We start from the raw sequence: 27,628 nt of genomic DNA on the forward strand, positions 1-27,628 counted from the left end.
ACCAAGGATGGGGTTGGAGGCACCAGGGATGGGGTTGGAAGCACCAAGGATGGGGTTGGAAGCACACACAGGGATGCAGCAGGGAGGGACGCAGCCGGGTCCCTGCTCGTCCCCCCACCAGCTCCCTCTCGGGCAGACCCAGCCAGCCGTGAGCAACTCCAAACCAGGGGAAAAAGAAGGATAAACCCCATCCCCGTGGCAGCTAAAGGCTGGCAGGTTGTAACTAGCCCTGGGGACAACCCACCAGGGGGTGGTGGCACCGCAGGGACAATCTGGGAGCTCCCTGGGCGGGGGGGGGGGGTGGGGTGGTAAATGCTGCTTTTCCCCTCATTTATTTGCCCCTTGGAATCAAATAAAGGCTTTTTAAGTGCTTCCACTGATATATTTTAATTTTATACCCCGGGTCACCCCCTAAGGTGACAGTTTGGGGCCAGAGGGACATGAAGTTTCCCTGGGCTGACGCAGAGGGGCCAGACTTGCTGCTTTTAGCTGCAACTCGACAGGGAAAAGGGAATTGAAATGGGAACACGAGGTGGGAATTTTATATTTTCCCTGGACATATTCTCCACTATTAAGAAAAGAAAAGAAGGAATAACATAAAAAAGAAAGACTGCAGCTTGATGGCTGTGCCAACCCCCCACGCTGCTCCAGCAGCACTCAAAAATTTTAAAATTTTTTTTCGTTGTTGTTATTATTTTTAATTCTCCCCCCACCAGCTTGGCTCCTTAGCTCTGATTGACTGTGACTGACAGCTCTGCCCATCATTTTCAACAGGAGTCACTGCTGGATTTGCAGCTCCCACTCCCTTTATCAATATAATTGGGATTTTTATAAGGAATCTGCATCCGTCCAGGAGGGTTTAAGCCCCCCCTCCCGTGGGGGTCCCAGTGCTCCCCCCCAGGACAATAACTTTTCCCTGTGGCCTTTTCCAGCTTGTCCTTGAATTAAGGCCTCGTGTCCCGCTTGGTGTTTATTTAAAATATTCCCGGTGGAGGTTATTTATAGGGGGGTGAAATGGCGCTGGGCTCGTGCCGCTGCTTTGAAAAGGCCATTTCTGACTTTTCTTTAATGGGCTGTTAAAAATGTGCAATAAAACAGCCCTCCCAGCCCCAGGCTGAGAGCTGAGGGGGACCCAGCCTCTGCCACTGGGCCATACAGGGATCAGACTGGGGACCACACTGGGATCAGACTGGGAGGGGAGGGCTACTGGGCGGTCATACTGGGGTGATGGTGGGACTATACTGGGATCAAACTGGTGGAGCATACTGGGGTTATTCTGAGACCATACTGGGATGCTACTGGGACCATATAGGGCTCAGATTGGGGCACATACTGGCATGAGACTGGTATCAGACTGGGGACCATACTGGGATGATACTGAGATCAGACTAGGAGGGCATACAGGGATGAGACTGAGACTGCACACCAGGATAAACCTGGAGGCCACACTGGGATCTGACTGGGGCTGCACTGGGCTTTCATTGGCGGCTCATACTGGTGGGACCAGGAGAGGCTTATACTGGGAGTGCACAGGGACCACACTGGGGGTGGATGGGGCTTAACTGGGATGAGCCTGGGACCACCCCATGCCCATACTGGGAGAGGACGGAGCCCACTGGGCTCAGCCGCTGCCACTTTTCCTTCTAATCCCAACTGCAGCCAAAAAAGATTTAAAAAAAAAAAGGTGTGGAAGTTGTCAAATTCCATTTTTTTAAAGAAGATAAATAAAAAATATAATAATAAAAAAACCCAACCCAGCCCACGAGCAGCAGGGGGGAAGCACACAGCTAATAAAGAAAAAAAAAATTGAATAAAAAAATTAATAATAATATACGTTTGCCTTGCCCACTGGAGGGAATGAGGATATAATATAGGCTTTTATTTTATTTTCTCTTTATAAATAGTCCCCCCTCTCCCCATGCCCCGCAGGGGGAGGCGCCGGCTGGGGGCCGCTTCCCCCAGCACTCACAGTTTAGCGCCCCAAAACCTGCTTTTCTCCCTTAAATAGGGGAAAAAAAAATCCCCCCCAGCAGCATCCCTGTCCCTGGGTCCCCATTGTTGGGGTCACCAACCTCGGTGTCCCCATCTTTGGAGTTCCCTCCTTGGGGGCCAATCCTTGGGGGTCCCCATCTTTGGGAACCCATCCTTGGGGTCCCCATCCTTCATGTCCCCGACTTTGGGGTCCCATCATTGGGATCCTATCTTTGGCATCCCATCCTTGGGGTCTCAATCTTGGGATCCCTGTCCTTGGTGTCCCCATCTTTGGGGTCTCCTCCTTGGGGTCCCCATCCCAGGACAGGGTGTCACTGCATGGGGCCGTAGGGCCAGTTGAGGGTGGCACCGGCAAGCAGCATGTCGCGGATGAGGGTCTCGATGGGGGTCTTGCCGACCAGGCGGCTGAAGAAGAGCTGCTGGATGCCAGGGGCGGAGACGCTGCGGAGGGCCGGCAGGCGCAGGAGCAGGCGCCCGAACCGGCTGGGCTGGCTGGGGTGCTGCCGCCGCACGTGCTCCTCCAGTGCGCACTGCGACTTCTCCTGCAAGCCGGCCACCTGCCCCGGGTCCGACAGCCCCACTGCGTCTGCCCCGGGGGCAAGGGGAAACTGAGGCACGGCCCCGCCCCAGCAGAGACCCTGCCTCTTTAGCTCCACCCATTACTTCCCAGCCCGTTCGTTCCCTTGACACCCAGACCTGCCCCATCAAGCCCGCCCCCTTAGGCTTACCCCATTGGAGCCCCACCCCATTAAGCCCCACCCTAAGACACACCCCATTAAACTCCACCCAAAGCCCCATCCCACTTAGCCCCACCCAGTCATTCCCAGCCAATTCACTCTCTGCACACCCATTGATGCCCACCCCCTTGCAACCCCACTCCATTAAGCCCCACCCCATTGGAACCCCACCCCCCTTGGAACCCCTACCTCACTAAGCCTCCCTTCATTTAGCCACACCCCATTCAGCCACACCCCATTTAGCCACACCCAGCCATCCCCAGCCCATTAATTCCCTGCCCACTCATTGACACCCACCCCATTGAAGCGCCACCCCATTGGACACCCCCCACCCCAATAAGCCCCACCCACGACACCACCCCCTCAAGCCCCTCCCCCCCTTGCAGCCCCGCCCCTCCTCACCGGGGGAGAAGAGGGCCACGGCCTTGAGGCAGGCGTACTCAGCGGCGTCGACGCGCAGTGCCTTCAGCTTCTCCACCTGCTCCTGGAAGAGGCGGATGTGATCCATGAAAGCCACCACGCGGTCGGCAGCCATCGGAGCGGCGTGGAGCCCGGCGGCGGCCAACAACGGGGCAGCGTGCAATGGTAAAGCCGACTGCGCCGCGTTCAACACAAAGAGCTCGCTCCAACCCAACCGGAGCAAAGCGACTTGATCGGAAAGTTGCAAATCCGGGAAGAAAGGGATGCCCTTGGCCCATTCGATGGCGCTGAAGAGGAGGCGAGCGGCCAGCTCACAGATGCTCTCGATGCCGACCACACCGCTGGGTTGTAGGCACTGGGAGCCGTAGCGAGCTGGGGGGTACGGTTCGGCGCGGAGCAGCAAGGAGATGAAGCCACTTAAATAGCTGTGACCGCCATAGGGATCCCCGGGGACCACGGGATATTGGCCGGGACTGCTTGGGGCGTGCACCATGCGGCCTCGCTGCACGGCTGTGGAGGGGAGCAGGAGGTCAGCACCCCAACCCACCCCCCCCCCGCACCATCACCCCTGTGTGTTGGCCAACCCCCCCCGCCATTCCCCAGGGATTAAATACAGAGGCTGGGGTGCAGGGTGGCTGTTAGAGGGTCCCCAGGGGATGGTGTGCCCCCCACCCATGTTAGAGGGGGGATGTGCCACCCGGCATGGGGACAAATTTACCACTACCCCCCCCGACGACCCCCCCAGCGCAACGCACTGGGGCTCCCCTGTCTGCCAGCTCCCACCCAGCTTTTCACAGGCACACTGGATTTGCACACACACCCCCCCCCCCCCGCAAACATTTAAGGTCACCCCCTTCTTGCAAGGGGACGGTGCTAATGAGGGTCCCCAAGGAGATGCTGGGGGGAGGGGGCAGGAGCTCCCCTCTGGGTCCCACCCCTGGGGTTTTTTGCCTTAAAAAACTCCAAATTGGTGTTTGGTTGTTTTTTGTTTTTTTTCTCTTGGTGATGCTGTGCAGTGGGTGGGGGGTCCAGCCTTCTCCTCCCCAGCGCCTCCAGCTCACCGGCCCCCACCCCCAGCATCGCCGCCCCCCGTGGCGAGGGCAGGCTCTGAGCCAGGCTTAGCCTAATGCAGCGTGACAGTCCCAAGTGTCAGCCAGCGGTCGGGATCGGGGGCCGTGGGAACGGGGGTCCCCAAGGAATGGGCGTCCTCCAGGATTGGGGGGTCCCCCAGGATTGGGGGTGCTGGGGGCCTCCTCCTGCTCTCACCCAGCCCTGGGGGTGCAGCGTGTGGCCCCGGCTCCCCCCAAACCCTCCCTCTGCTCAGCATCACCCCAACAGCATTTGCCAGGTGCGGCCCCCTCCTCGCCGCCCACACCACCTCTCTTTGCACCACGAACCTCCAAACCTCCTTTGCAACACTACAACCCCTCCCACTAACCCCCCCTTTGCATCACCCCAAACCCCCTTTTCATCACCATGTACCCCCAAACCCTCTTTGTTCCTCCGTGAACCCAAACCCTCTTTGCATCACCACGCTCCCCCCCACTTTGCATCACCCCAAACCCACTTTGCATCACCACGACCCCCTCTTTGCATCACCATGACCCCCCCCAACCCCTTTTTTCCTCCTTTTTGGGCAAAACAATTCCTTCAACCCACTGGTGTGTCCTCAAAGGAAATGAGCTTTTTTTAGCCCAAAAAAAGACACAGGAGCAGCCATGGACGGCTTCCTCCCCCCAGCTCCATCCGCCCCCCGGCTCACCCCACCTCTGACCGGGCCGGATCCAGGAGCTAAACAAGCCAATAACCCCGAACACCCGCTCCCTTGGCCCCACCACAGGATCAGGCCTCACGTTCCCCGTGTCTCATCCTGGATGATTTTGGGGAAACCAAAATTTAATCCACCTTTCCCAGCTAAATCCTGCTCCCAGTGTTTGCACCCCCAGCATCCTTAGGGAATAAACTCAGCCCAAAGCAGCGCTCGGCTCCTGAGCTGCTGGTTTCAGTGCTGGCTTCGGTGCTGGATTCAGTGCTGGTTCCCGGCTGGGAATGCCGGGATAAGAAGCATCACAAGGAGCATAAGCCGGCGGGTTTGGGACACCCTAATTTGAGCTGGAGCATCCCTGCTCTGGCACGGCCAGCAATGCCATGATCAGACAGGGAAACTGAGGCATGGTGCAGCCAGACCCAGTAAATTAAATCCCCGGAGAGGCTGAATGCCCAGATGCTTTTCAACATTTCCCATGCCTGGAGGTGCCGCATCCCGCAATGGCTTCACGCACATCTCAGGACAGCTGGGAGCCCCCCAAAAATCAGACCCAAGGGGGGGTGCATGCGGGAAATGGGGAATCCTGCCTGCGGATTAACACCACGCCAGGGGATCCACTGCGACCGGGCCCATCGCACCAGATCCTGGCGTTAAGCAGCAGCAGCAGCAGCAGCTTGTGGCAATTCTGAATTAAAACAAAAATTTAAAAAAAACAAAACCAAAACTAAAACCCAACAACCACCCCAAAAAGCCCAAATCTGATCCCAAACGACCCTGCTAAGCAGGGGTTCTCCAGGGCAGGGAAATGGGAATTCGCCTGGATTTTTTTTTTTTTTAACCCAGGGAATTAATCCCCGGCTCTAGCTGCATGAAGCGGGCAGAGATTTGCTACGAGGGGGTCTCGCTGCGCCCAGGACCTCTGCAAAAATCCCCTCCCCAGCCTCCAGACATCCAACTGGCCTTTTTTGGGGGAAAGAAAAGGGAAAATTGAGGGTTAGGCTTGAGCTGATTTTGTCCCTGAGCCCGGTCCCACCTAATTCACATTTATTTGTGCAAGCTGTGGTACGCCGCTGCAGCCATGCCGGGACACTGGGGGGGTGCCTTTCCCACCTTCCACCACAATTTTCCACCTTATCTGAATTTTTGTGTTTTTGGGGGTTTTTTTTTATGCCAGAAAAGGTGATTTCTGAATTTTCAGGATTTTTTTCTCTGCTAGAAAAGGCAACTGCTGAATTTTTGTGATTTTTTTTTTTTTTAATGCTAAAAAAAGTGACTTTCCGGGTGGGAGCATCGCTGCCGTCACTGTTGCCGAAGGACAAGCTCATCAATGCTGACTCAAGGGGTTGCAGAATAAATCCCCCGTTTGGCTGAGCCCAGCCTGGGCCCTCGCTATAATTATTTAGAAATACTAAATTTATAAATAAGGACCTTGAATATAAATAAGAACCCCCCCAGGTCCTTATTCAAGCAGGGAGGATGCTGCATGGCAGAGATTTGGAACTGAGGTTTCGGCATCGTGGCAAAGCTGATGCCCCAACACCCCGTTTTGGGCTTAAACCCCCCCAAATCTGCTTTAAAGCTGCTGCTTTTGGGGGGGGGGGGATAAAATCGACCCAAAAATGTGGTGATCGGCTGGTTGAAGGCACAGGCACATGGTGTATCGCTGGGAGCTTGAAATGTGATTTTAATCCCGGTCACGCTAAATATTCAGACTAATTAACTTCAGATTTACCAGACACTCATCCCAAAAAGCCAAATTCGCAATCTTTTGAAGAATATCTGTATTATTTCCCTCAAATCCCTGGGATTTTTAACAGCCACATCCCTGGGCTACATATAATGGAGAGGAAAAGTAAATTGTCCCCATCTCGGCATAGACCTGGACCTATAAACCGAGCCTAAGCTAAACCCAAAAGAAATTTAAAGTTGAAATGATGAGTTTCTATGATGATATAATTAAGCAGAATAAGAAACGGGTTCCCTCGGCAGCGCCTTTCCCATGGGAAAAGCCAAAAAAATAACGATGTGGGGATTTATCCCCTCACAGGCAAAGTCAGGGAGAGGGGGAGCCCCAAAATCTCTAACCGGAGGCGGGGGGGTGATGCTGAATTTGAGGTTGCAAAAAGGAGGCGCGAGCTGAAGCCCTGGAGGAGGACGGAGACAGGTGCGGGGGGGTTGGTGGCGTTGGGAGATGCTCAGTCACCGCCAAGGGAAGTTTTGCCGGGATTTGGGGATGCTCGCCCCAAAATGATGGGGCTGAGGGACAGAGGGAAGATGAAGAGCGAAAGCAAAATGAAAAAGAAGAGGGAGAGGAGTTTTCTCTTTCTCTTTTCCTCCTTTTTCTTTCTCTTTCCTTCTCTGCCAGCCCTTTCTCACCCTCTTTCACTTCCTTTCTTTTACTTTCTCTTTCTCCAGGCACTCCTTTCTCTTTCTCTCCCTTCCTTTTTTCTTTCTCTTTTTCCTTCTGGTTTCTCTTTTTTGCTCTCTCCCGTTCTCACCTTTCTCTTTCTCTTTTGTCTTTACCATTCAGGCTTGCTCGCTCCCCCCTCTTCCCTTCTCCTTCTCCACTTTCGCTTTTTTGTTCCTGCACTTTTTCCTCCTCTTTTTTCCTCCCTTTCCCCTTTTTCTTTTATTTTTTTGCTCCCTCTTGCTCTTTTCCACTTTTCCTCTCCCTTTCTTTTCTGCCTTCACTCTCACTCTTCCTCACTCTCACTGTTCCCTTTTTAGCACCCGCTCCCTCTTTTGCATCCTCTGTCCTTTTCCAGCCTCTCACCTTCTTTTCCGTCCCCTCTCCTTTGGCACTCACTCTCCTTCACCGCCCTCTCTCCTTTTCCATCCTCTCTCCCTTTTTTCCACCCCCTGTCCCTCTTTTGCACCCTCTCTCCCTTTACATCCTCTTTTTGCATCCCCTCTCCCCCTTCTCCACCTTCACTCCCTCTTTTCGATCCCCTCTCCCTCTTTGCCACCCTCTCTCCTTTTCCATCCCTTCTCCTTTTGCATCTCATCTCCCTCTTTTCCACCCTCTGCCCTTCTTTTGCACCCTCTCTCCTTTTGCATCTGTTCTCCTTTTCCATCCCTTCTTCTTTTCTATCCCTTCTCCTTCTTTTCTATCCCTTCTCCTTTTCCATCCCCTCTCCTTCTTTTCCACCCTGTCCCTCTTTTCCAACCTCTGTCATTCTTTTGCATCCTCTCTCCTCCTTTTCCATTCTCTCTCCTTTTTTAATCCCTTCTTCTTTCCCAGCCCCTCTCCTCCTCTTCCACCCTCTCTCCCTCTTTACCACCCCCTCTCCTTCTTTTCTATCCCTTCTTTTCCACTCTGTCCCTCTTTTCCATCCTCTCCCCTTTTCTACCCTCTCCTTCTTTTCTATCCTTTCTCCCTCTTTTCCACCCTCTCTCCTTTTTCATCTTCTCTCCTTTTCCATTCCCTCTCCTTTTCTATGCATTCCCCTTTTCCAGCCCCTCTCCTTCTTTTCCAACCTGTGTCCCTCTTTTGCACCCTCTCCCCTTCTTTTTCATCCTCTCTCCTTCTTTTCCATCCCTTCTCCTCCTTTTCTACCCCTTCTCCTTTTCTGTCCCCTCTCCCTCTTTTCCACCCTCTGTCCTTTCCCAGCCCCTCTCCTCCTTTTCCACATTCTCTCCCTCTTTACCATCCCCTCTCCTTCTTTTCTATCTCTTCTTCGTTTCTATCCCTTCGCCTTTTCCACCCTCTGTCCCTCTTTTCCACCCTCTCCCCTTTTCCACCCTCTCTCCTTCTTTTCTATCCCTTCTCCCTCTTTTCCATGCTTTGTCCTTCTTTTCTTTCGCACCTTCTTTCCTTTTGCATCTGTTCTCCTTTTCTATCCCGTCTTGTTCTTTTCTATCCCTTCCTTTTTCCCAGCCCCTCTCCCTCTTTTTCACCCTCTGGCCTTCTCCAGCCCCTCTCCTTCTTTTCCACCTTCTCTCCCTCTTTTTCCAGCCCCTCACCTCCTTTTCCAGCCCCTCTCCCCTTTTCCATCCCTTGTCCCTCTCCGACTTCTCCCCACTCATCCTCCCTTCCCTTTCCCTCCCCTTTCCTCCCGGACCCCCCCCCCCCAAACCCCCCAACCCCCCTCCCAGACCCCCCCAGACCCCCACCTTCCCTCCGCATCCCCACACGCAGACACTTGCGGAGCCGGCAGTACTGGCACTGGTTGCGGTGGGGTTGATCCACGGGGCAATCCCGACCCCCCCGGCAGCTGTAGGAAAGATTGCGACGAACGGAGCGTTTGAAGAAGCTTTTGCAGCCCTCGCAGGTCACCTGCCCGTAGTGCTTCCCGCTCGCCTTGTCCCCGCACACCAGGCAGTCCCCCCCCGCCTTCCCCGCCACCTCCGGGCCACCGGGAGGAGGAGGAGGAGGAGGAGGAGGAGGAGGAGGAAGGGGAGGCTCCGGCCACGGCCCCGCAGTCAGGGCCATGCTTGGGGGGGGAGCCCCCACCCCCCCCCCGGGTGAAATGGGTGTCTTTGGGGGGAGGGATGGGGTTGGAGGGGAAGTAAGCGATGGAGGGGGAGAGCCGGGATGGGAAGGGGGGTGTCCGGGATGGAGAGGGGTGTCCGGAGTGGAAGGGTGGGAAAGGGGGTCCCGGGTGGAGATTTGGAGGGGGTCCGGGAATGGAGAAGGGAGTCCGGGATGGAGGGGTGGGAAAGGAGCCCCGGGATGGAGATGGGAGCCCCGGGATGGCGGGGTGGAGAAAGGAGCCCCGGAGCAGGGAGCGTCCGGGCTGGGGGAGCGGAGCCCCTGGCTGGGGGAAAAGCCCCTCCCCGAAAGGACCCCCCGGCCTGGGAGGGACGCCCGGGCTCCTGGAGAGGGACGGGGAAGGACTGGCGGCGGCGGCGGCGGCGGCGGAGGAGGAGGAAGAGAAAAGTTAATTCTCCTCCCCGCGGGGGCTGCCCGGCGCCGCGGGAGGGTCCGGGGGGGCCGGGCTGGCGGCGGCGGCGGGGGGGGGGGCGGCTCCCGGGGGCGGGGGATGGGGGGGGGACCGGCAGCCCCGGGGCTGCTGGCGCTGTCCCGGCCCCGGCCGCCCCCCGCGGGGAACCGGCCCGACGCCCCCGACGCCACGGGAAAGGAACCGGGCGCGGGGGGGGGGGGGGGCGGGGGGTGCACGGAGCCCTGGGCACCCCCCGTGCGTGAGGGGGGGGTGGGGGTGGTGCAGGGACCTCCGTGCAGCGGCGGGGGGGAGGGTAGCAGGGACCTGGGTGTGCAACGGGGGTGTGTGCAGGGATCTGAGTGTGCAATGGGGGGTGTGCACGTGGGTCCGTGTGTGCAATGGGGGGGTGTGCAGTGGGGGGGGGGGGGGGGGGGGTGTGCAGGGACCGGAGTGTGCAACGGGGGTGTGTGCGCGTGAGTTTTTTCGAGGGTCACGTGGCAGCAGCGCCGGCAACCCCGCCCCGCCCGTAGAAGTCCCGCTGTGCCATATAAGGGTATGTAGGGCGGGGCGTGCCGCAGTCACACACCCCCCGCCGCGGAGGGGCGGAGGGCTTGCAGCCAATCAGGGAGAGGCGGGCGGGGTAAAGCGGTGGGGCTATAGAAGGGGCGTGGTCTTCTGATGGAAGGGGCGGGGCTTGGCTGGTCCGTGGTTTTAGGGCCAGGCGGGTCCCCCAGGGAACGGGGATGGAAACAGGGACATGAAGCCCAGGGCCGTGTCCCCAGGGACAGGGATGAGGATGGGGACAGGGACAGGGACGGGGACGGGGACAGGGGGTCCAGGGCCATGTCCCCAGGGACAGGGATGAGGATGGGGACAGGGATGGGGACAGGGTGTCCAGGGCCGTGTCCCCAGGGTCAAGGATGGGGATGGGGGGGGTCCAGGGCCGTGTCACTGGGGAGATCAGTGAGGACAGGAGACAAGGAAGGGGACAAGATGGGGATAGCCAGTGGCACCCAGGTGGCCATAACCAGGGTGGCTGCCGAGCACGTGCTTCCCAAAAAGCCAAGTGGTGACCGGTGCCATGCCAGTGCTACTGTGGCAGCTGCCAGGCCATGGCGGCTTGAAGGAGCTGAGAGAGAAAAAAGATCAATTAATTTCCACCCCAAGATTAATTCATTTTCCCTTAATCTGCAGCCCAACATGCGGGACGCCGTAAATAACCTGGCTCCTGGAATTGCTCATAAACCCCCCAATTTCATTAGTCACTCCTGGGGGGAGACAAGGGGACACACACACCAGCCTCATAAATCCCCCGGGACCCTTTTTGGGGGGAAATTCATCAACTTTTACCACCCGAGAGCAAAAATCCTTGGGCTGAAGTTGGCATGGCTGGGAGGGGTATTTATGGGGTTGGGGGGGGATTTATGGGATGGGCAGAGGTATTTATGGGACTGCGGGGGGATTTATGGGGCTGGGGGGCATTTATGGGGCCATTCCTCCCATGGGTGCAGCTCCAGCATCCCCTGACTCGGGGGGGGGGGTGTGTGCAGCCCAAATCTGGGGGCGGGGCATTAGCAGGAAACCCACAAGCCATGCTGAGACCCCCCCAAACTCAGGATGGGTGATGGATGGGGTCAGCGAGGTGGGTGCTGGGGTGGGCAATGGGGGTCACAGCGGAGTGGGCCGTGCCAGAGGGTGGCTTGGTGGGGGCTGGGGGGTCGTGGGCCCCCCAGGAGCTGGCACTGGCCACCGTCTTGGGGACAGGCCAGGCGGGAAGGACAGGGGTGGCAGTCACGGGTCTGATCACATTCCCCTTGGTGTGACATCCCCACTGGTGTCACCTCCCCACCAGTGGGACACAAGTGTGACCACCTCACCGGTGGGTGGGGGCACTTTCCTCCATCCCACGGGGACACGCACCCTGTGGAAACATGGTTCTGGCCACCACGTGGCTTAAAGCTGTGGGGCCAGAGGGGCCGGTGGCATCCCGCACCCCAGCCGAGCCACCAGCACCCATCGGTGCCCACAGGGGCTGCCCCAAGCACCCGGTGGCTCTGCGGGACGCTGGGTGTTCCCTGGAGTGGGGGCTCCTCCACAGTGGGGGGGTACGGGGACACAGAGGACTGCAGATGGGTGACAGCACCCATGGGGGACCCCAGCACCCAGGCGGCCCCACGTGGGGTGACAAGGCACACCATCCCCCCCAGGCGCTGCAGCAGGTGTAAGGCAGCGTTCCACGGGGTGACACGGGTGAGACACGGGGTGAGACATACACGGGGTGTGACACGGGGTGTGACACGGGGTGTCCCGCAGCACTGTGACACAGGGCTCGAGGACCCCCGCCCCAAGGCGGGGGCTTTGTCCCTTCACCCACCTCCCAGCTGGGCACGGCACCCTGTGGGGCCTCTCCGGTTCACCCAGCACCCCAGACTCTGCACCCAGCACCCCACACCCTGGACCTTGCACCCTGCTCCCCGCACGCGCCTCGGAGCCCCGGCAGGCGGGAAGGGGCCGCAAGGCCTTCTGGGAGCTGTAGTTCTGTCGGGGTCACGTGACGGGGCGGGGCTGGGCAGGACTCCATCTCCCAGCGTGCTCAGCGGCGGAGCCGGAGCTGGAGCGGCGCTCGGGTGAGGGACGGGTTGGGGGGGGACGGGGGGTGCTCCCCTGCATTGCATGGGGGGGTGTCGGGGGTGCAGTCCTGCACTGCACACACCGAGGGGGGGGCAGGGGGGGCCCTTCTTTCCCTGCTCCCCCTCTCTGGTGGGGGGGCTGAGGGTCGACGAGGCTTCCCCCCTCCCCCAAAAGCCAGAACTCATCTCCGGGCCTTGCACTGCCCTGTGACCCCCCACCCCCCCTTTCTGCACAGCCTCCCCAAGCTCACCGCTCCTTATCCCCCCATCCTGCTATCACCCCCCTAGTTTCAGGGTCTGATCCTGCAGAGCCCCCCCAAACTCACCCCCCCCAATGCAACACCCCCTCCCCCCCCATTTATAGGATCTGGTCCTGCAGAGCTCCCCCAAACTCACCCCCCCCCCTACAACCCACCCCCTCCCTCCTCCACCCCTATAAATGGGGTCTGGTCCTGCAAAGCCCCCCCCCCCCCCCCCCCAGATTCCCTTCCCTCCTCTAACCCCCCCCATACAACCCCAGATCCCCCTTCCTGCCACCCCCATAAATGGGGTCTGGTCCTACAGAGTCCCCCCCAGAATCATCACCCTTAACCACCCCCCCATGGAACCCCCCTATCCCCCTGCTTCCTCTCGCCCCCATTTACAAGGTCTGGTCCTGCAAAGCCCCCCCCAGACTCACCTCCCTCATACAACCCCCCCCCATAAATGGGGTCGGGTCCCACAGACCCCCCCAAAATCATCATCCTTAACCACCACCCCCCCATGGACACCCCCCCCATCCCCCCATTTACAACATCTGATCCTGCAGACCCCCCCACCCCTCTTTACAGGTCCCCCAGTGCTCCCCCAAACCTCCCCTTTTTCTCTCTCTCCCTTGCAGCCCACCCCTCCGGATGCGGGGTCCCCTCCTGGCGGCTGCTGGCCGGGGACTGTGGGCCATGGGGGATGGCCCTCTGGCCCGCACCATCCGTACCAAGCTGGATGCAGCCCTGCAGCCCACCCACCTCCAGGTCCTGGATGAAAGTTCCCGCCACGGTGGCCCCCCCGGTGCTGAAACCCATTTTGCGGTGGTGGTGGTGAGCGGGCATTTCGCTGGGTTGCCCCCGCTGCAGCGGCATCGCCTGATCCATGCCGCCCTTCGCGCTGAACTGGCCGGACCCCTGCACGCTCTCGCCATCGTCGCCAAGACCCCCCAGCAATGGGAAAATGACCCCCATGTCCCCCCCCGACCCCCGTGTTTGGGGGGCTCCAAGCATGAGCGCCATGGCGATGCGGCTGGTGGGGACAGGGAGTCACCCAGGAATCAGTGACGGCAGCGCCAGGTGTTGTGTCAGTCCCCTCCTTCGGTGACTCCACGGTGGGGACAGAGCCCAAATTTGGGAGGGGGGGCAAAAATATTGGGGTGACCCCCCCACCCTGCATCACCCCAGCCACCCCATGGGTCCCACCCTGACCCCATCGTCCACGCAGCCTCTCCCCCACCACCCACTACCGCCTTGGGGGAGGATTTCAGGGGTGTGTATCGTGTCCGTGTCCCCCGCAAATTACTTTAATTTTTAAGTAGATTGGCAATCTCTTGCACCCCAAAAAATAAATGCTCCCTCAGGAGCAACTTGGAAATGGCAGCTGGATAATCCTTCCGCGTGGGATGGGGTATTTTGGGTCATTTGGGGGGATTTTTTTTTTTTTCTGGTGGGGGTGGGTTGGTTTTTGTTTGGTTTTTTTGATTGTTTTTGTTTAATTAATTTACAAACATCTAAAAACTACAGCACGGCACGACTGCATACGGACAGAACTACGGGGGTACTCCCCAAAGGACCAGCTACACCGAAGGATGGGGAGGAGGAGGAGGAGGAGGAGGAGAAGCACACGCCGCTCGATCGCTTAGAGGGGGGGCTGCTCGTGATGCTGGGGGGGTGGGGGCTGCCCTAAATACTGGGGGCTGCCTGTGATGTTGAGGGGCTGCTGGGGGCCTCCGAAGTGCTTTTGCATAGACCAACACTTCCCATCTCTTGCTGGGGACCGATCCGGGGAGGGGCACAGCCCTGGGACCCCCCCCGTACCCCACCTTTTTTGGGGGGGAGGGTGTCCCCGGTGCTGCATCCGGGCGCTGCTTTGTGCTTTGCAAACCGCTGGTGGTTTTGTGCTCTGGGCTGGGGAGAAAGGGGGCGCGGGGGGAGAAAGGGGGTGCAGGGAGCACCCCACGCCCCCCCCCAGCACCCCTAAGAAAGAAAATCCTTTAAAAACGAGTTTAAAAAAAAAAAAGGCAGTTTTGGGAGTCCTCACGCCACTGCACCCCAAAACGCAGCTATGCCGCCCCGCCCCCATCCAAGGGGGGTGTGTCTGGGGCAGCCCTTGCGCCCCCACCATGCACCCGAATCAGTGAGCTGGGAAGCAGCACGCGAAGGCCAGCAGCACCCATGGGTGATGCCTCAGGGCACCCGGCCATAGCCAGGCAGTGCCTGGTGAAGGTGTGGGGAGGGGCCCTGCACCCCAAAATTAAATGAGGGGCTGGGGCTGTGGTCAGGGCTTGCTGCACCCTGAGGTGCAATGGGCCAGCGGCACCCCAGGGAGCTGTGCTCAGTGAGGGACTCTGCACCCCAAGGTTTGTGCACCCCAAAGTGCGGGGCACCCTGGGGTGCTGTGCATGCTGAAGCACCATGCACCCCAAGGGCCTTGCACCCCCCCCCAAGGCACCATGCGCCCCAAGGCAGCATGCACCCTAAAAAGCCACACAAACCAAGGCATTGTGCACTCCAAAGTGTTGTGCACCCCAAGGGGTTTTGCACCCCAACGTGCAGTTCAACCCAACAAACCATGCACCCCAAAAGGATCTGCACCCCAACATGCAATGCATCTCGAAGTGCCATGCACCCAAAAAGGTTGTGCACCCCAAAGGCTTGAGCACCCCAATGTGCCATGCACCCCGAGGCATTGTGCATGCCCAGGTGCTGTGCGCCCCAAGGGGTCCTGCAACCCAAAAGGCAGTGCACCCCAAGGTACCCTCCCCCCCCAAATCCTCCTGGGGTGTAGATGGAGACCCCGTCACCCGCTGACCTCACCCCGGGCAGCGCTGGACACCGTCCTTCTGGATGGGGAAACTGAGTCACGGAGCCACCACCGCCCCATCCCTGCCATGGGGCTGAGGATGGAGCCTTCCTCCTCCTCCTCCTCCTCCTCCCCGGGCCTGGCCGGGAGCGGGGACAGAGGGCCTGTCCCCCCAACCCTGTGAGGCCAAGACACCCCCAACCCCCCACCCTTAGCCCCCCGCAGACCCCCAGGAGCGAGCAGCTATTCACAGAGGGGATGACACCAAGAAAAGAAATGGGGGGGCTTAAAGGGGGGGGCAGGGGGTTTTGGGGGGGTTCCAAGTGCAAATGAAAAAGATCCCAAATGCTCCAAGAAGACGTTTCACAGTGTCTAACGAGACTAATCCCCCGGGGTGGGAGGGCAAGGAGGGGAGCTGGGATTTGGGGGGGGGGGGGGGGGGCAGTTGGCACAGGGAGGAGGTGGTGGTGGTGGCAGTTGGGGGGGGGGGGATCCCTCTCCCTCAGCCTTCCCCCCCCCCCCCATCACTGCAAGACTTGCCCCCGAGTTTCCGGCAATTTCAAGGCGAGGGAGCTACCGAGGGCCAGGGCGGCGGAGGCCAGGAAGATGGGCACCGCCTTGGTGATGCCCACGAAGGAGGTGAAGATGCTGATGCCCAGCACGGCCGCCAGCTTGCAGAGGGCATTGAGGAAGCCAAAGGCCGTCGTCCTGGGGGGGGAATGGGGACAAAGCAGAGGTGGGGGTGACATGGCAGCCGGTGGCCCCAAGGGATCGCTTCTGGCCCGCATCCTGTAGGGTTGCACCCATGGCGTGCAGGTGGTACCCCAAAATTCACAGCTGGCAGCCCATGTTTTGCAGCTGGTACCCAAACCCTTATATCCAGCAGCCGGTACCCCACACCCAGCACCCCACAACCGGCACCCAACACCCCACATCTGGCAGCTGGCACCCAGCACTCCAAACTTCACACCTGGCACCCACAACCTCACACCTGGCACCCAAAACATTGCACCTGGCACCCCACACCCAGCACCTTCCACCCCATGCCTTGCAGCCAGCACCCCACACCTGGCACCTGGCAACCAAAACCTTGCACCCAGCACCCCATGCCTTGCACCGAGCACCCAAAACCTTGCCCCCAGCACCCTATGTGTTGCACCCAGCACCCAAGCCCTCACACCTGACATCCAAAAACCTCAAACCTGGCACTCTGCATCTTCAAACCAGCACCCAAAACCCTGCATCTACCCCCCTGTGCTTTGCACCTGGCATCCAAAACCTCACCCCCAGGACCTGAATCTGGCATCCAGCATCCAAAACCTCACACCTGGCACCCCACATCTTGCAACCAGCACCCAAAACCTCCCAACTGGCACCCAAACTCTCCCACTTGGCATCCCACATCTTGCACCCAGCACCCCACACCTCACCCCCAGCACCCTTGCGGGGGCTGCCCACACCTCTTGTCGGAGGGGTAGAGCTCCACGGTGAGCACATCAAGGGCGTTCCAGGAGGCAATGCTGACGCCGCCGAAGAGGCAGAGCAGTGCGATCATGGCCGACTCACTGTTGCCGAAGGAGAGGAAGAAGCAGCTGACGCAGGACATCACACTGGAGCCGGCTGTGGTGGGACACGGAGACAGGTCAGGGTTGGGAAAGGGGATGAGCATCCTTCCCACCTGCCGCATCGGGGAGGGGAAACTGAGGCAGGAGATGATAGACTGGTTTGGGTTGGAAGGGACCTTTAAAGGTCACCTAGTCCAACCCCCCTGCCATGAGTGGGGACATCTCCCCCTCGATCAGGTTGCTCAGAGCCCCGTCCAACCCGACCTCGAACGTCTCCAGCGATGGGGCATCGACCACCTCTCTGGGCAACCTGGGCCAGTGTCTCACCACCTGCAGCGTAAAACATTTCTTCCTCAATGCCCACCCAGCATGCGAAGGCGGCCAATCTTGTCCATGAGGAGGGCCGAGACGATGTTCCCAGGGAGGACGGCCAAGGTGCCCAAGAAGCTGACGAAGTAGATCATGTAGGCGTTGTTGTCGTCGCTGAAGTCCAGCTGGCAGCCCTCCTTGTTGTGCAGGAAGGTGCTGTTCACCACCTCGCTGTTGATGAACTTGTACTCAAAGAGATCTGTGGGGATGGAGAAGGGGTTTGGTGGGGTCACCCCCCCTCCATCTCTGTCACCCCCTTGGGGACCGTCCTGACCCCCCCCCCACCTGTGTTGTAGAAGACGGTGGAGATGAAGGTGCAGTTCTTGAAGAAGGTGTTGCTGGAGGTGATGTCCTCAAAGTAGCACTCCTCAAAGAGCGAGTCCTCGAACGTCACCGATTTCATCCTCAGGCCAATGAACCTGGTGGGGTTGGAATGTGGGGGGGAAGAGCCCAGCTCATCACCTCCACTCATGCAACGAGCAGGCCCGGCCTCAGCACCCCCCAGGACACACTTGTCATTGAAGTACTCCCCGCCTTTGTGGATCTGGTTCTCCAGGGTAAAGTTGAAGGTGAAATGCCGGACCTTCTCGTGGGTGAAGAGCTTGGTGCGTGAGGCGTACTCAATGTTCTGCAGGTGCTTTATCATGTCAGGGAACCAGACCGTCAGCCCGTAGTAGCTGTGGGGAGAGAGGGGCTGAACCCGGGCACCACGATGCCCGTCCTGTCCCGTCCCAGTGCTGCCTGTCCTGTCCCAGTGCTGTCCAACCCACTGCCAGTCCCATCCCAGTGTTGTCCATCCCACTGCCAGTCCCATTCCAGTGCTGTCTGTCCAGTCCCGGTGCTGTCTGTCCCCGTGCCAGTCCCATCACAGTGCTGCCCATCCCATCCCACTCCCATCCCAGTGCTGCCCGTCCCATTCCAGTCCTGTCTCAGTGCTGCCTGTCCCATCCCAGCACTGTCCATCCTGTCCCAGTCCCATCCCAGCATTGCCAGTCCCATCACAGTCCAATCCCAGTGCTGCCCATCCAATCCCAACGCTGCCAGTCCCATCCCAGTGCTGCCCGTCCCATCCCACTCCCATCCCAGTGCTGTCCATCCCATCCCAGTCCCCTCCCAGTGCAGCCAGTCCCATCCCAGTCCCATCCTGGCACTGCCTGGCTCTGGCCATGCTGTGGGCTGACAGCACCCCTGGATGCCCCCCCGCCTCTGGGGCTGACCCCAGCACAGCTGGCAGGTCCCCCCAGCCCCACCTGAAGGACATGGTGAACCACACAGCCATCATCATCAGCGTGACGCGGCGGTACTCGGGCGCAAAGCACTGCTGGAAGTTGCTCCAGACCTATGGAGGGGGGGGACACGAGAGGTGACAAGGGGACACGGCAGGGGAGTGGGTCCACCCTGGGGCAGGTTCTGGCCTCACCTGCTGCGAGAGGTTGAGGAATCTGACGAGCCAACGCCGGTACCACGTGCCAGTGTCTGACTGGATCTCGATGAGTTCGTCCTCCCGCTTGATGGTCTTGATGTGGGTGACCTGCGGGGTGGCAGAGAGGGGGATGGTTTGGGGATACTGGGAAGCACCAGCCTTGTCCAAGGCTCCCAGGTGAGACCCGCCCCCACCTCGTGCATCAGTCTCCCCATCTGTTAAAGCAGGGCTGACCCCCTCTGGGAGGTGCTTTTCCCAGAGGTGGGAATTTGCAGCCCCCTGCTCCTTGAGGACCCCACCCCAGGCTGCCAGGTGCCTGGAGGGTCAGCCCTGGGGTGGGGGGGACCTTACCGAGAAGACCCTCTCGGGGTGGCCCTTGGCCCGCATGTTGGTGTCGTGTACTTGCTTCAGCACCATCCAAGCCTCGTCATGCTTGCCATTCTGCAAGGCAGAGCCCGGGCTCACTCCAGGACCAATCCTGCCCCAGTCCCACCACCCACTTGGGGTCCCTGCTTGGGTCCTGCCACCCACTTGGGGGTCCCTGTGTAGGTGACCCAATCTCCATCATGCATTTGGGGTCCCTGCCTGGGTCCCCCCATCTCTGCCACCAGCTCAGGGTCCCTGCCCAGCTTCCCACCATCCCACCACCCTCTCAGGGTCCCTGCTTGCACCCACAACACCATCACCACCCCCCCAGCAGGATATGGCCCTGCATCCCCCCAGGTCCACTCACCTCCAGGAAGAAGCGGGGGCTCTCGGGCATGGTGGTGAGCGCCCCGATGGCAAAGACCGCGGGGAAGGCGCAGACCAGGACGAAGACCCTCCAGCTGTGGAACTGGTACGCCGAGCCCATCTGGAAGCTCCAGCCTATGGAGATGGGACAGGACATAGTGGTGGTGCTGAGACCCACCAAACTCGCTGCACGTTCCAGTACCAGAAGGCTCTTACCGTAGTGGGGGATGATGGCCCAAGCCATGGCGGAGGCGTAGATGCCCCCAATCATCCAGAACATGCAGAGCCAGCTCAGGTGCTCCCCGCGCTTCTCCTGCGCCAGGAACTCCGAGAAGTAGGAGAAGACGATGGGGATGGAGCCGCCGATGCTGGGGGACAGAGGGCAGAACAGCATCACTGCCCACGCCGGCATCTCCACCGCCACAACAAATGGGGGGTTTTGGCACAGCAAGGGCTCAGCCCCCAACATGGGGGGCCCGGACACCTGGGTCCCCTACACGACACCGTGCCCTGCCCTTACCCCACGCCTGAGAGGAGGCGGCAGAAGAGGAAGGTGCCGTAGCCTTGGACGAAGGAGGAGAAGAAGGCAAAGACGCTGTTGACGGAGAGGGAGATGAGGAGGCACTGCCTTCGGCCCAGGCGGTCGGCCAGCCCGCCCCACAGGAAGGCGCCCACCATCATGCCCAGGTACACGATGAGCCCTGGGGGGTGGACCGGGGGACACAGTGCCATCAGTCCTGGGGGACCCAGGGACCCACACCCCAAGTCACCCGGTGGAGGGTGATGGTGATCGGGGCAGGGGCTCGGTGCTGGGGGGCCATGGGGGTCTCAGTGACACCCCCCACCCTGAACTGAGCACAGCCAGGATGCCTGGGTCCCCTCGCAGGGAGGGGGGGACCGACCCCCACGTATAAGTGGGGGGGTGGAGGGCAGACATCTGCATTGTACTCCCTGCTTTGCTTGGGGACCATGGGATAGGGGGGTGCAGAGATGTCCCTAGCCCCAGCCGGCTCCCCAGCACCCCCCATATCCTCTGCATCCAGCCCCTACTCCTGCCCCAGGTTTGCCAGGTCTCAGGGAGGGAGGGATGGACCAGTAACACCTGGGATGGGGAGGGTGCTCAGGCTGCAGCAGGCACCATGGAGAAGCGGGGAGCACACTGCAGTGCAGCCAATGCAGCTGCCTGCAGTCCCCCCAAACCCGCTCTCAGCATCCCCTTATCAGCCCTGGGCAGGAGGGATGGGGGGACTCTGCCTCGCCCCCCTGCCGCCATGCCTGGCTGCAGCAGGGAGATAAACCTGGAGGGGCTGCAGGGCTGGGGGGGCCATGAATCACAGCCTGACTGCGCAGTGGCGTTCACAAACTCCCCCCTCCCGACCCCCCTCTTCCCTTTGCTCAGGTAGGAACCAGTGTGGGACTGGGAGAAGGAGGATGATGGGAGCCCTACACCCCGGGGAGGGTTCCCATCACTACCCCCATGTCCCTCCTTGTCCCCACATCTCTTCCTGGCCCCCCACATCTCACTCTGCACCTCCATGCCCCCCTCCCCCAGCCTTATGGCCCCCCATATCTTCTCGTGTCCCTCCCCCATCTTGTGGTGTCCCCCCATACCCCATGTCCCTCCATACCCCCTGGATTGTGCCCCCATGTCCTCCTACATCCCTCCGTACCCCCATATCTCCTTGCATCCCTCCACATCTATGTCCCCCCATGTTGCCTCTGTCCCTCCATAGCCCCACATCTCCTGTGACCCCCCACACCTCCCTGTGGCCCCCAATCTCCCCCTGTCCTGACATCTCCCCCATATTTTCTCATGTCCCACTCTCCCCCCATACCTGCTGTGAAACTCCGTATCTCCCACGTCCCCCCACATCTCCCTGAGTTCCCCTTGTCCTTCCCCATCCCCACACTTCCCATGCCCCCCACGTACACCTGTGCATCTCTGATCCCCACATGTCCCCATGCTCCCCGGCGTCCCCATGTCCCCCCATGTCCTCTCACATCCCTGTATGCCCTCATGTCCCTCCACATCCCCATAGCTCCCAGGACCCTCCATGTCCCTCCACATCCCTCTGTCTGCTCATGTTTCCCCATGTCCCCACCTGCTCATATCTCCCCACATCTCCCTGTGCCCCCCCATCCCTCATATCCCCCCATATCCCCTATCTGCTCGTGTCACACCATACCTGCTAACGTTCCTCATACTCGTGTCCCTCTACATCCTTCCATATCCCCATCTGGTCATTTTATCCCATGTCCCCCATACCCACCATGTCCCCCCTGTGGGGGCTCATGTGCCCCCACATCACACGTCCCTCCATATCCCCATCTGCTTGTGTCCCCCCCATATCCGTGTCCCTCCATATCTCCATCTGCCCTCATCCCCTATACCCTCCATGTCCCTCCTTCTCCTCAGCTGCTCATGTCCCCCCATATCCCCTATGTCCTTCCATGTTCCCATCTGCTCGTCCCTCCCCACATCTCCCCATGTCCCCTGTCCCTCCTGTGTCCCTCTATGTCCCCATATCTGCTCCTGTCACCCCATATCCCCCATCTGCTCATCCCCCATATCCGTGTCACCCCATATCCCCCATCTGCTCTTGTCCCTCATATCTGTGTCACCCCATATCTGCCATCTGCTCTTGTCCCCCATACCCTTGGTGTCCCTTCAACTCCCCATCTGCTCATATGCCCCCACATCCCATGTCCCTCCGTGTCCCCCCATATCTTTCCACATCCCTCCTCTCCCAGCACCCCTCCATGTCCCCCCATGTCCCCCCATCCACTCATGCCCCCCCCATCCCTCTACCTGCTCCTGTCCCCCCACATGTCCCAGCACACCTCCCCCGTCCCCTCCTCACCCAGCATGCCCTTGTTGGAGTCGGAGAGGCACATGTCCTTCTCTGCGCTGGGTAGGACGAAGCCCACCACGAAGACCTCCACACCGTCAGCCATGAGGGCCAGTCCCAGGACGAAGTAGAGGGTCCACTGGAAGCGGCCGTGGCCGCACTCCTGCAGGATGAGCTCGTACTGCTGCGCCAGCTCCTCCTTGTCCTTTCGTCGCTGTCCCTCGCTGTCATCAAAGGCGCCGACAGCCGCCTCAGCCCCCAGCCGTTCCCCGGCCTTCAGTGAGTCATGCCGGGGAATGCCCTGGTACTCGCCCTCGTAGATCTCATCCTCCTCGTCGTGACCCTCGGTGGCATCGCTGGAAGCCCCCTCCTCTTCGTTGGCCCCCTCGCCCCCTCGGTAGTAGCCGTCCTGGGGTGGGTAGTCTTCATCATCCTCCTCTTCCTCGAAGCGGGAGTAGGAGCGCTTGGTGTACTCATCCTGCACGCGGTCCATGCCCTTGCTCACCTTCTTGGCTGCATGTTTCTTCACCTCCTTGGCGATGTCCTTGGCGCCTCGGATGAACGCCGTCCGGTCTCGGAAGCTCTCATCCATGGTGCCAGTGGGATCGTCCAGGACACTGGGATTTGGGGGGGAGGGAGGGGATGGTGTGTCTCTGCGTCAGGGGCTGCACCCTCACACCCGGGGGCTGTGGTGGGATGTGGGGAGATGGGCAACAGCACTACCCATCCGCGTCGCACCAGCTGGCAGAGGACGTGGGAGGACCCTGGATGCCGGCCCAGACCTGAGGAGCCCAGAGACAAGCAGGGGCCATTTTAGGGTGGAAACGGCTCCACATCCCACCTCACCCCAGGGTTTGCTCCACATTGAGCTCCCCCCACCAGCACCCGCAGCACTTTTTTCCCATCTCAGATGGAAAGAGGAGGATTTGGGGCACCCCCACTCCACAGTGAGGTGGCAGGGGGGCTCACCCCAGGGCAGGCACTCGGGCGCAGTGGAGCCCAGCTCGGGGGCAGGCACCCGCAGCGGGGGCCGGGATGGGGACAGCTCTGGGGGACACCGGGTCCATGCCAGCCCCCCCTGCTCAGGTGCCCTCTCTCCTCACTTGGAAGATCAAAGTTCTCATGGGTGCTGACATTTCTGTAGGATTTAGACACGCATTGACCTCAGGGTGGGATCCAAGGTGTATTCTCCAATGTCTAATAATGCAGCTGAGCACAAGCTATGGCATGTGTTTGCCTCCCTCTGTCTCTTTTCCCCAGCTGCTTATTTGAACCAAAACCCAGCAGCACTTCCTAAATAAATAAATTTGCGGGAGAAGGGAGCACGGCACCCACAGGTTTGATACGGTGAGAGAGAGGACGGATATGCACGTACAAACAAGACAAGCTGAAAGGTGAGGGGGTTGGCCCATGTCTCCCCTGCCATTGCAAGGCCACCTGCCCCATCCGCCCCTCTGGGGACCCCGGTGTCCCTTGGAGACAGGGAGGTCCAAGCCCAGAGCTCTGCAGGGCCGTAATGCCCCTGAGCTTGGACCCCCACGGGGGATCCCAGCAGTGACAGATCCCAGCAGGGAGCAGGAGGGTCCCACAGCCCCTCCATCCCCCACCCCTGGCAGGCCAGGCCCTGCCCAGGCCATGGGGACCCCCAATATCCCCCCACCAGTCCACCCAACCCATTGAGGGAAAAGGCTGCACTATCCTCTCAATGGGGCCAGGAAGGTGTCGCCGGGCCAAGGACCAATGAGCTGCAGGGGGTGTCGCCACCCCACCAGCATCAATGGGGCCATGGAGGCACAGCCCAGCTGTTCAGCCAGTGAGCTCCAGGGGGTGTGGCCATAAAGCTGCACACACACACACCCCCCCCATCTTAGGGTACCCCTGGGCAGAGGGGGGTCATGGTGCTGGGGTGGGAGCCTGGGGACCCCTCTAAGGTGGCTCAGCTGACATCAGCAGGGAACAAGGTGACCCCAAGGGTGGTGAGTCCCCAGTGACAGTGCGGGTCAAGGGACACCCCTGCCCATCACCGGTGGGAGGGGGACACACCGCAGCACACCCCAGGCTGGGCTGCAGCCCAAATCTGACCCTTCTGTGTACGTCCCCACAAAGGCCAGAGGACAAGGGAGCCGTGTGGGGGGCACCAGGGACATCACTGCTTCCCACAACTGCATCCACCCACAACTGCAAGTCACCACCAAAAACTAGGCTTGACCAAAGCCCCCCCTTTTCTCAGGGACCGCAGGATGGAGTGACACCGACCCTGGAGGGATGGCGAGGGGACCAGGCCCCCAAGGGCACAGGGGTCCCCCCCAAAAGCCTTCCAGGGCAGCCACAGTGCTATGTGTTGGTACCCTGGGCCAAGGGGACTCAAGGAGGCAGGTTTGGGATGGCGGGTCCCTCAGAGGGGTCCCAGACTGACCGACAGTGGCCCGGCTGTGTCCCCAGCTCCGATCCAGCAACCCAAGGCTGGCTGCAGTGGCAGAGCAGGCGCTGGGGACAACATGTGCCAGGCCACTCTCCCTGGGGAGACTTCCAGAAGGGATTGGGCTGTGGGTTGTGTTTGGTGAGAGACGCTGGCATCGGCAGAAGCTGAACCAGTCGCTTGGGGCAGAGCCAGCGGGTGCTGGGGGCACCCTGAGCACCCCTGGTGTCTGGCTTTTGGGGAGGAGAGGGGGCATCCAGATACATCCCAGAGGCTTTAAGCTGCAGGTGGCATCTCCCTGTCCCCACACATCCCAGGCATCCTGCACCCCCCTTCCCCAGCCCAGCATCCCCCCCTCCACAGGCTGCGAAGGCCAAGGGCAGGCAGCATACCCCCTGAGCCTTGCAGAGCCCAGCTCAGCTCATGACAGGGATGGGCAGCAGCCACAGGCGCTGCCGACCCAGCCGTGGGGGCCAGTGCGACCACCCCCACCCCCCAAAAGGCTATTTTTATCTCTGGTAGTGGCCAGGCATGGATGGCAAGGCAGGAGTTGAGCCGCAGGGAGAGGGACACAGCCGGCACCATGTCCCCCCTTCCCCAAGCGAGGGGATGGGGCACAGCAGGGAGGCTAAAATTAGACCTTCCAAAATAGCCAGGGCTGTCGGCAGTGCTCCTGCCGGGGCAGGAGCCCACACTGGCTCTGCGCAGCCAGCAGGAACCTGGGGACAGTGCTGCAGCACAGCATGGCCCCCCAAATTTCTGTGTGAAGCCAGGCAGGTGCTTTTAAACAGCATAAAATCATGAATTCACCCATTGCCCTCTCTTCCTTGGCTGGTTGGGAGCAAACCCAGCCCTGTGCCCATCCTGGGGAACCCCCCAGCCCCCTCCTTGGATTAAATCTGTTGGCACCTGAGGCCCCTGGAAGGAGCCTATTCACAGCCAAGGTCATTTTGCTCCAGCCGGGCTGGCAGCTCCCTGCAGTGCCTCCCAATGCGGCCATGCCACGGGATGCCGTTATACGGACCGTGACGTATAGGGAACTGGCAAAAGGAAGAGGGGAGCAGAGAAAGGCCAAATACCTGCTAAGGAAGAGGACAGGCCAGCAAAGCAAGGTCACAGCTCAGCTCCGTGACAGAGAGGCTGCTCTGCATGAGCCAGGGGCCTTGAGCAACCAAGCCAATGGTCAGTGACAGATGCTTTTGAGATCAAGGGTTTGATTTCACAAGGAAGTCAGAAATCTCATCGACTGTACAGCCACCCTATAGGCAAAAGCCCGGGGGGTGTCCCAAAAACACTCTTCTGGTTGCAAAAACACACTGCTGGCCCTGCCAGCCCCATCCTGGCATTAGCCGGAGTAGTCACTGCCAGCCCTAGACAAGGTTATTGGACTCCGGACCCGTTTCTTCCTGCCATGTGTCCAACCAGAGCCAGCAATTGATGCAGCCCTTCCTCGCCACACACCCTGAACCCCTCCCTGGGAGGTCCCATATTAGGGCTCGTCTGGGTCCGTGTCCCTACCACCGCAGCCCCCAGCCTTTTTGCAGAACTGTAAGAACATGGCGACAAGGGAGAAGAGTTTTAAATTGCCTGTGTCCAAGGTCATCTTCCAACACCCCCCTTTGCCACCCCCAGAGGGCTACGCCGCTCTCCCTCCCCAAAACCTGCCGGTACCACCATGATAAATACCCACCCCTGCAACGAAATCCCAATCCGCATCAGCGGAGATTCCCCGGCCCTACGACGGCACGGGAGGGATGACAAGAGGCTACTAAACACGCACATAAAAAGACAGAGCAAGGCTAGAGGCAAGGTTTTCCAGGACAAAATGGCCACACCGAGTGGAAAAAAGCCGAACCCCTAATCCATCAAACGGCAGCTCCGAGGATGCTAATTAAAAGCAGCGGGGAGAGGAGGGGGATCTGCCATATAAAAGGCATTTCCTTCTCTCCTTACCTGTTTCAACCCTCGCTCTGCTCCAGCCCTCCTTTCGGCGTCTGCCTCCTGCGCTGCGAGGAAGGATGCTCCGGCAAGGATAGGGCAGGAAAACAGCTCACGGGTACCAGACCCAGCCTGGTTAACGCCGCAGCCTCCGACACACACGCTGAGCATTGGGAGAGTCCATTGCAACAACCCAGGGAAGGGAGGTGGCGGGGAGGGCTGTGCTACAGCAAACAACGAGCCAGGGGCGGCAGAGAAGAGGGGGGGGGACTGGCAAGAGGATGGGGGGCTTGCCCCTCGCCTTTGCTTATTAATGAAGGCAAAGGGAGGGCGATGCCTCCCCCGGGCTGCCCACGCTTGTGGGGAGCTCCCTCGGGAGCAGGGTTCCCGTGCCGGAGCTGCTGGGTTGAACGTGCTCCGGTGACTGCGGAGGTGACCGTGGCTAATGGGGAGCACGAGCAGCCGGCCCCCCCACCCCTCTGGTTACCCTCCCCAGGGATCTGCAGCGGCGTAAAGGCGAAGCCGTGAGGATTTGGCGGTGGCGTTCAGACCCTCTATGGCAACCTCTTCTCCTGCCGCCCACCACAGCCGCAGGCAGCGCGGCGAATGGGAACGCAGCCTGGCAAATCTGAGTCACGGCCTCCTCCGGGGTGAATTTGGATTTCTTTGGATCAAATCGTCTCCGTCTGGGCTGGCCAGACCCGGCCCCTCCGTTGCAACAGGCCACAAACACCTCTGACATCTTTTTGCAGGGAGGGGGTGCAGGGAGGAATGTGGTTATTGCAGGGAGGCAAACCAAGGTCCGGAGCACCCAAACCAAAACCCTGTTTGCCCCGGGTCGCTCACCAACGGTGG

General features: G+C 60.0%; 3 protein-coding genes and 1 long non-coding RNA gene across 4 annotated transcripts; 1 reads left to right on the forward strand and 3 right to left on the reverse strand.

The window, feature by feature from the left end:
- Positions 1-1,858: 1,858 nt before the first annotated feature.
- Positions 1,859-9,844, reverse strand: LOC138687367 (nuclear receptor subfamily 2 group F member 5-like). Its single transcript, XM_069794239.1, has 3 exons — positions 9,031-9,844; positions 3,132-3,659; positions 1,859-2,578 (listed from the first exon to the last, which is right to left on the reverse strand). Exons 1-3 carry the CDS (start codon positions 9,347-9,349, stop codon positions 2,304-2,306), a joined length of 1,122 nt encoding a protein of 373 aa, XP_069650340.1. The 5' UTR covers positions 9,350-9,844; the 3' UTR covers positions 1,859-2,303.
- On the reverse strand, positions 6,074-8,979 carry LOC138687368 (uncharacterized). Its single transcript, XR_011326582.1, has 2 exons — positions 8,474-8,979; positions 6,074-8,270 (listed from the first exon to the last, which is right to left on the reverse strand). It is a non-coding gene; the product is annotated as an uncharacterized lncRNA (long non-coding RNA).
- Positions 9,845-12,338: 2,494 nt separating the features above from the next.
- On the forward strand, positions 12,339-14,050 carry BOLA1 (bolA family member 1). The gene is made up of 2 exons (XM_069794241.1): positions 12,339-12,427; positions 13,311-14,050. Exon 2 carries the CDS (start codon positions 13,324-13,326, stop codon positions 13,738-13,740), a length of 417 nt encoding a protein of 138 aa, XP_069650342.1. The 5' UTR covers positions 12,339-12,427; positions 13,311-13,323; the 3' UTR covers positions 13,741-14,050.
- Positions 14,051-15,784: 1,734 nt separating this feature from the next.
- SV2A (synaptic vesicle glycoprotein 2A) lies at positions 15,785-27,341 on the reverse strand. The gene is made up of 13 exons (XM_069794240.1): positions 26,789-27,341; positions 22,429-23,198; positions 20,088-20,268; positions 19,784-19,935; positions 19,569-19,702; positions 19,187-19,276; positions 18,833-18,943; positions 18,663-18,751; positions 17,925-18,089; positions 17,698-17,831; positions 17,408-17,611; positions 16,939-17,098; positions 15,785-16,186 (listed from the first exon to the last, which is right to left on the reverse strand). Exons 2-13 carry the CDS (start codon positions 23,006-23,008, stop codon positions 16,003-16,005), a joined length of 2,184 nt encoding a protein of 727 aa, XP_069650341.1. The 5' UTR covers positions 23,009-23,198; positions 26,789-27,341; the 3' UTR covers positions 15,785-16,002.
- Between the last annotated feature and the right edge of the window lie 287 nt (positions 27,342-27,628).

Source organism: Haliaeetus albicilla, chromosome 10 (assembly GCF_947461875.1).
Source record: "Haliaeetus albicilla chromosome 10, bHalAlb1.1, whole genome shotgun sequence".
NCBI lineage: Eukaryota > Metazoa > Chordata > Aves > Accipitriformes > Accipitridae > Haliaeetus > Haliaeetus albicilla.

Excerpts from the sequence above, each read along its gene's own strand:
- LOC138687367 (XM_069794239.1), bottom strand. The coding sequence starts at position 9,349 with ATGGCCCTGACTGCGGGGCCGTGGCCGGAGCCTCCCCTTCCTCCTCCT. Across the intron at positions 3,660-9,030 it reads TGTGGGGATGCGGAGGGAAG|CCGTGCAGCGAGGCCGCATG; the intron begins GTGGGGGTCTGG and ends TCCCCTCCACAG. Across the intron at positions 2,579-3,131 it reads CGTGGCCCTCTTCTCCCCCG|ACGCAGTGGGGCTGTCGGAC; the intron begins GTGAGGAGGGGC and ends CCCCCGGGGCAG.
- BOLA1 (XM_069794241.1), top strand. The coding sequence starts at position 13,324 with ATGCGGGGTCCCCTCCTGGCGGCTGCTGGCCGGGGACTGTGGGCCATG.
- SV2A (XM_069794240.1), bottom strand. The coding sequence starts at position 23,008 with ATGGATGAGAGCTTCCGAGACCGGACGGCGTTCATCCGAGGCGCCAAG. Across the intron at positions 19,277-19,568 it reads GCCCCCGCTTCTTCCTGGAG|AATGGCAAGCATGACGAGGC; the intron begins GTGAGTGGACCT and ends TCTGCCTTGCAG. Across the intron at positions 17,832-17,924 it reads GGGGAGTACTTCAATGACAA|GTTCATTGGCCTGAGGATGA; the intron begins GTGTGTCCTGGG and ends CAACCCCACCAG.